This window comes from Eimeria acervulina, genomic scaffold (assembly GCF_000499425.1).
Source record: "Eimeria acervulina Houghton genomic scaffold, Eah_scaff583, whole genome shotgun sequence".
Classification (NCBI taxonomy): domain Eukaryota; phylum Apicomplexa; class Conoidasida; order Eucoccidiorida; family Eimeriidae; genus Eimeria; species Eimeria acervulina.
This window is the reverse complement of record NW_013547259.1, coordinates 5,001-12,500: the sequence shown is the minus strand read 5'-3', so window position 1 is coordinate 12,500 and position 7,500 is coordinate 5,001. Positions and strand designations below refer to the sequence as shown.

General features: G+C 45.8%; 1 protein-coding gene across 1 annotated transcript; it reads left to right on the top strand.

Annotated features, from left to right (window-relative positions):
• Window positions 1-4,280: 4,280 nt before the first annotated feature.
• EAH_00043500 (hypothetical protein, conserved) lies at window positions 4,281-6,860 on the top strand (the record flags this gene model as incomplete). The annotated part of the gene is made up of 7 exons (XM_013391701.1): window positions 4,281-4,311; window positions 4,438-4,522; window positions 4,965-5,058; window positions 5,446-5,554; window positions 5,938-6,014; window positions 6,234-6,266; window positions 6,825-6,860. The coding sequence occupies 7 exons, from the start codon at window positions 4,281-4,283 to the stop codon at window positions 6,858-6,860; spliced, it is 465 nt and encodes a 154-aa protein (XP_013247155.1).
• Between the last annotated feature and the right edge of the window lie 640 nt (window positions 6,861-7,500).

Here is a 7,500-nt window from a genome sequence, read left to right as displayed (position 1 = left end):
AGCGAGGCACGGCCAGTTCTAAACGCAGTATAAAGCAAATGAAAAGAAAAATGTTAAAAGAGTTTTCTGCATATTAAAAACGCAAACAAACAAGCGGTGAGGGAGATGCAACAGCAGCAGCAGCAGCAGCAGCAGCAGCAGCAACAGCAGCAGCAGCAGCAGCAGCAGCGGCAGCAGCAGCAACACGCAACCGCTATATACGGACAAGCAACAGAGACAGACGGGAATAAATTCTTTACTGCTGCACTTAGTCTAATTTATAGAGAGAAAGAACAGACGCGCTGCAGCTGTTTGCTGTTGCTGCTGCTGCTGCTGCTGCTGCAGCAGCCTGTCGTTTCCCTACTAAATTTCTCAGGTGTATGTGCACTTGTGCTGCGGGCAGATGATTATTTGAGCTCTGTCTGAGGTGTACGTACACCCTAGATCCTTCTACTTTTTAACTTTTGTTTGCATCTGTAAGCTGACTCTACCCCTTCTCTGCGTGTTGCTTCTTTTACGTTTAACAGCAGCAGCAGAAACCCAGACGCAGCAGCAGCAGCAGCAACAGCAGCAACTGCAGCAACTGCAACTGTAGAAGTCGATCTCCTACACAGCGCCCAGAAGCAACAGCAGCAGCAAACAGCATTAGAAAAGCTAGGACTACTATTACTAGTAATACAATACTGCTGCTGCTGCTGCTGCTGCTTACCGGCTGCAAACAACGCAGCGCAGCGAAGTTCCAGCTGCTGCTGCAGCAGCAGCAGCAGCAGCAGCAGATATGAGGGGCCTTCTCTCGAGCAAAATCTAAGACTTAAACTTCTCGAGTTGTAGCAAACCCTAAACGCTAGATGTGTGATAGCTAAACCCAAAACCCTCGTCGGCTGGTCTGCACTCTGCAGCAAGAAGTGCTGCAGCACAGCAGCAGCAGCAGCAGCAGCAGCAGCACAGCAGCAGCAGCCGCAACAGGGTAGGAAACAGAAGGATCGGCACATAAGTGTTTAGATATAGACAAAAGCATGAAGAGAGAGGGACAGAGATAAACAAACAGAGAGATGAGTGCGAGTAAATAAAACAGATAAAAAGCATAGACTATGTTTAATGCAGAGACAGCTTCTTTCTTCGAGCTTCAAGAAGGAAGAGACAGAACAAACAACCGAGCTGTCTCCTCAGCAGCAGCTGCTGCTGTCTCCGTTTGGAGGGCTTAATTATTTTTGTCTCTTCTTTGCTTTTATACTACTGGCCGCCTTATTATTACAGTTGTCAATGAAATAAGCAATTGCTTAGCTTGAAGACTCATGAAGATCGACGGGGGAAACGGCGTCAGGAAGCAAACGGAGCTGCCTATACACCCCAAACTTCTTGCTGCTCTTTCGCCACCATTCTTCCTGCGGCTCTTCTTTAGAAACCGTAGCACTAGCTGCTTCTGCTGCAGTTGCAGCCCTAGCTGCTGCACTCGCAGCATTGGCTGCTGCAGTCATAGCACTAGCTGCTGCAGCAGCAGCAACAACAGAGCAGCGTATGTAGAGCGGCATGAAGGGAAGAAAGATCGCTCGTCTTAAGGAAGGCTAGGGCTGGTTCTTTCAGGAGGACATGTAAGTATCTATATTTTAGGGTTTAGGGTTTAGGGTTTAGGTGTAGGCTTTTAAAAACTGCCGCAGGATTTGTTCATACATGAATCGCAACTGGAGCTTCAGCATATTTGGTTGCAGGGGCGCTTTGCTGCAGCAGCTGCAGCAGCAGCTGCAGCAGCAGCTGCAGCAGGAAGTGCAGTCACTCAGGAGCAGCAGCGCAGCACCTCTCCTCATCATCTTCAGCCCCTCCTGCCACTGTGTTCTGCATGCACGGAGAGAAGAGAAAAGCTTTGCTTTTTTAGATGACGATGTTTTTTACTGTTTTGACTCTCTTTCAAAACAACTCACTGTCGCAACTTCATGAAGAAGAATATTAAATTAGATAAGCAAGAAGGTGGGCAGCGCCCACACGGAGACAAACGAAGCAATCGTGAGAGCGCTGTGTCTCCGAAGGAGCATGCGCAGCGACGATGAAAGCCCCGCCTGAAGCTCTGCTTCAAGTTAAGCTTTTGCTTGACTAAGTTTGCATTATATTATTGTTCAGGAGTTGCTGGAGCTAGTCGGCAACTGTTGTGAATTGGGTCTGATATATGAAGCTACACGGAGGAGATGCAGCCTATTTATTTGTTCATTGGTGCAGTCTCTGTGACTCCTTTATATGCTTTCGATGATAGACAGGACATAAAAATGCATAAAATCAGATTTATTGAATATTAGTATGTGAAGGAAATGTGTGGGTTTTAACAGTTGGAGGGGTTGCGAGATAACACAAATAACACAACTGAAGTCTATGTGAGGAAGAAGCAAGAAAAAGCAAGCGCACGTCTTTCATAGCATTCGTATCTTCTATAATGAGATGAATGCAATCAGTGGTCTCAGAAAAAAGCAGCGAAGAGATCCTAAAATAACGCAAAGGCGCTCTAGGAAACGAAGGAAATATGCATACACTCCGTCGTGACAGTCTAACGACAGCAGCGGTTTTGAGGTTTTCGTTGCAAAGCCCACAGACAAACAAACGCCGAACAAAGAGCAGAAACAAGAACAGTTAAAGAAACAATCTGCATCCTTGTATTAAATCAAGAGGAGCTTCTATCAAGGCGGCAACCCGCTGAATGACGAACGCAGCGCATGCATGACTTACTTCCAAAGCATCTTCAAGCTTCGTTCTAATGTACAGAAGGCATCTGCCTCTTTGAAGAGATGAACAGGGTTGCACACCGATGAACAGATGAGAACAGACAAAGGTCAATTGTTAACGCATGCATTCACGTTCCCTCGAGTAAGCGAACAGAAACATGTGGAGACGAAAATGCGGAGGCCTCAAGCCTCCTTGTAACATCTGCCTGAAAGAAGCTTTTCTGATACCCCCTAGAGAATGAGCACCCGAAAGGCTGCATATTTCAGCAGTTTACTCATCTCTTCACATCGCTCCAGTTATATTACATTACTTCCAAACGAGAGAGGCAATACTCCGCTCCTCAACAACCACCAAACCCTTGTTGCATCCGCATGCCCTTTTGACTCGAAGGTACGGCTAATGCTTGTCCCCAGTTAGTGGGCCCGATAAATAAATAAATAAATAAGTATATATATATGTATATATGTATATGTATACATATATATAATAGGAAAGGGGGTGAAGCTACTATCATGAGTGCTTTGACTCTAGCGCAGTTCATACTGCTCCAAAGGCAAGCTTAAGAAGTCTCGTTACAATTACCCTCAAGGGTCTACGGTTTAAAGGTTTGAAGCTGCTCTTTCTTGTTTCGTGATGAGCTGCAAGTCATAAAAAGAAGATGTGAGATTATGCAAGGGCTAAAGCAGTATCTGTAGGCAATTTCTGCATTCATAAAGGACTCCATTTGTTTGTTTTCTCTTCCTTTGGTCTGCAAGTACACTGCAGGCACCGAAAAATACCCGCAGCAATAACCCCTAACCCCTCATCCTAACTTATGCCTCCTCTTCAAACCCTGTACAAGGGTTTAAGCAGACGCATATGAGAGAGGTAGCCTTTGTTAGTCATTGGGTGGCCTCAGACCAGAAAAGGAGACCAAACGACCTCTGTATTTCAATTAGTTTTCATTTAAAACGAAGGGGTTTAATGTTTGTGCAATTATTGCGAAAAACAAATTTGCGGCGAAGTACTGCAAGGCTGTGTTGACTGCTCAACTGGACGAAAAGTGCTTGTCTATGACGGAAGCAAATGTTTTTTGTTTTATTTTAAATTATACACTTGATAATAAAACAATAACATGTATTTCGATGGATATATTCTAATATTGCCGCTTACTTTTTCTGGAGCGGCGGGTGGCGTCCGTCTGCGGGGGTTGTTGCGTTGATTTTTTGTGTTTTTTGCCTATAATTGCTTTAAATAAAACCAAATGCAACGGACTAATTGAATTTTAACATAAATTTCCTTTCTAACGGTGCGTTATACCCCAGGAACGACAGTGGAAGCCAGTTTGCTTCAGGTGTACAGACGGCTGCTCTCATTCTCATTGAGTGTGTTTGTTGGTGTGTTCGTATGCCGATTAGTTTGTGCATTTTAGAGTTGTTTTTGCCTTGAAAATTGAAGGAAAAATATAATATTTGCCTTTTGTTGCCGCTTTCCACTATTTCTACCTGCCGTTCTTCCATTAACACCCACCATCGTGCAGGAGCGAGGTGTGCATACACCTGGAGACAGAAGACGAAATATTCATCTTTTTTTCTTCTTTCATGAAATAAAAAATGGAACAACTTAGAGAAGAATTCAAAGATGGTAAACCCTCACAAAAACTTTCCAGAAGTACGGGGGAAGTGACTTTCTCATCTTCCCTTCGGGCGCGACCGCATCAAGATTAAGGGTTTAGGGTTTAGGGTTTAGGGTTTAGGGTTTTTTTTTCAGGTGAAGTTCCTCAAGAACTTCTCAAGTACCGTGCGGAGAGCAACGAAGGGTTGAATGGAGAGTGGAAAATTCTCGATGACCACCGGTGCGTCAAAAGGACCACTGGTTCTCTAAACCCTAAACCCTAAACCCTAAACCCTATAATCCGTAAGCCCTACTTAGACAGTGGGCTATGAACCCCACTTACACAGGCCGTCGATACAAGAGTAGAAGATGCATTTGGAAGCGCTTCTCTTTGTGCATGTCATTGCCAGGAAACAGAAACGCAAGGGTTTAGGGTTTAGGGTTTAGGGTTTACGGTTTAGTGTGATCTGCGCCTCACTCTGCTGTACAAACACCATAAGCCTCTCACTCTTAACCCTCCCTTGCACACCTCGATTCCTCGTTACGTTTAAGGGTTTAGGGTTTGGGGTTTTTAATTTATTTATACTGTTACTGCTTCTTCTTGTCTCGGCCTTTGTTGCTTTTCTGCTTCCTTCTTCAGTAGGGTTTAGGGTTTAGGGTTTAGGGTTTGCATTTGTTTTCAGTTCAGATGGATTAAATGTAATAACAAATTTTTTCGGTTTAGACCCCAAAGACAGAGCAACCTGGGAGTGGTGCCTGCACATCAGCTCTCCTCGCGTTGGTTTAGTGTATATACACTGCATCCCTGCAGACGACAATAAAGAAAAGCAGCTGCATGCAAACCCTAAACCCTATCCGCATATCACCGTCATCTCGCATGAGGCTCTACGCGCAGATTGCCCCAGAAAAATCTCCTTCGATGGAATCCCAAAAACAGCAGTCCCCGAAACCCTAAACCCTAAACCCTAAACCCTAAACCCTAAACCCTAAACCCTAAACCCTAAACCCTTTGCGTGCTACAATTTGCACTGGTTGATTTGTTTAGCCTTGGAAACATAGAGTCGGACAGCAACTGGCTTTTCGAGTTTTCCTTTTTGTTTATTGATTCTATCCCTAAACCCTAAACCCTAAACCCTAAACCCTAATTGCGTGCAGATGGGGCAGGTGTTTCCTCACCCTCCAATTGAAAAGATGGCCCCCGGATGCTCTGAGGGGACATTTCTAGCAGCAGAAATTGACGGCATTCTCTTTGCTAAATATCAAATGGAAAGAGGCACGCAAACCCTAAACCCTAAACCCTAAACCCTAAACCCTAATCCTTAAACCCTAAACTGCAGGGAATGCATGCACGCACAAAACACCAAACCCGGACGCGTTAAGTATGTGAATGTATTCCTAACAACTACCTGCAATGCAAAAACCCTAAACCCTCATAGCCAAACCCTAGTTAAACTCTAAACCCTCGAACCGGAACTCTTCAACAGAAAGAGAAACACGAAGCTGAACACCCTAAACCCTAAACCCTAAACCCTAATCTCTTGTACAAACGTTTTTTTTCAAATTACGCTCACGCAGGAGCCCTTCTTTTATCCTAGGGTGGGGAGGGCGTAGGGTTAGGGTTTAGGGTTTAGGGTTTAGGGTTTGGTGGCACCTCAGGCACACTGTACATGACTCGAATTCTATTGAAAGAAGATCCGGAGGGAAAGGAGACGGGCCCCATTACAATGGCTCAGGTGCGCGAGGGTTTAGGGTTTAGGGTTTAGGGCATTAGGGTTCAGCGTTGAGAGTTTAGGGTTCCAAGGGTTTAGGGTTTTGCGGGTTTTGGTTTGAAGAGTTAAGGGCGTATGGCTGAGGGTTTATAGAGGGTTTAGGGTTTACAGTTGAAGGCTTCAATATTCGGGGGTTTAGGGTTTTTTAGGGTTTAGGGTTTAGGGTTTGCGGTGTATGCGCAGTACTGCGTTGTCTCGAAGGAAGGCGAGAAGCACGTATCTCGCAGATATCACAAAAAGCTTGAAAAACCTGAACCCTAAACCCTAAACCCTAAACCCTAAACCCTTGGCCGTAGACAGACTCCTTACACTGCAGGCGAGCCTCTGAGGCTTGCTCGGCAGGTTCATGTTGCTGTTGCAGCAGCAGCAGCTGCTGCAGCTTCAGCAGCAGCTGCATGCTGCTGGTGTTTGTTCGTTTACATTTGTTGCGGCGCTCGACCGCAAAACAACCAGACTTTGGTACGCCTAAACCCTAAACCCTAACCCTTAACCCTAAACCCTAAACCCTAAACCCTAAACCCTAAACCCTCGCGCCCTATTCGAATATGAATAGAAGATTTTATTGGTTTTGTTTAATAATAAAAAATGAAACGAAGAGACAAATAATCACCTCCGACCCACAATGCATGCGCCCTTTGCTGTTATGCTTCTTAAACCCTAAACCCTAAACCCTAAACCCTAACGGGGGGTTAAGGTTTATTACGGTTTTCTTTAGGGTTTAGGGTTTAGGGTCAGAGTAACACTTTTAGGGTTTAGGGGTTTTACGGTGTACAGACACGTTCGATAGTTCAGGGCTTATGGGAGGGGTGAAATTCAAAAGAGGTTTTCCTTGCAGACCCTAAACCCTAAACCCTAAACCCTAAACCCTAAACCCTCAGGGTTTAGGGCTTAGCGTCAACTGGACGCTGCAGCGCGTGCAGCTCCTGAGGAGCGAAAACAAAGAAGAGATACTGCAAAATGAGGAGACAGCTGCAGCTGCAGTTGCTGCTGCTGATGTTGCTGCTGTTGCTGCTGCGGCTGCTGCTGCTGTTGCTGTTGTTGCTGTTGCTGCTGTTGCTGCTGTTACTGCTGCAGCTGCTGCGGCCTCTGGATATTACCTGTGAGGAAGTTTATTGCGTGTCCCTTCACAGTTTGCTGTTGCTGCTGCTACAACAGCAGCAGCAGCAGGTGCTGCTACTGCTGCGGCTGCTGCTGCTACTGCTGCTACCGTTGCTGCAGCTGCTGCTGGTTTTGGCTGGTGTTGAAGGAAGCTTAGCTTCATGAGTCTCTCTGCTGTCCTTCCATTTGCTGCAGCAGCTGCTGCAGCTGCTGCTACCGCTGCGAGTGCTACTTACTGATACTGCTGCTACTGCTGGTGTTTCTGCTGCTGCTGCTGCGGCAGCTGCAGCAGCAGTAGCAGCAGCTTTAAGCGTGAGATAAATGTAAATGAGGCTCTCCTAAAACTTCTGCA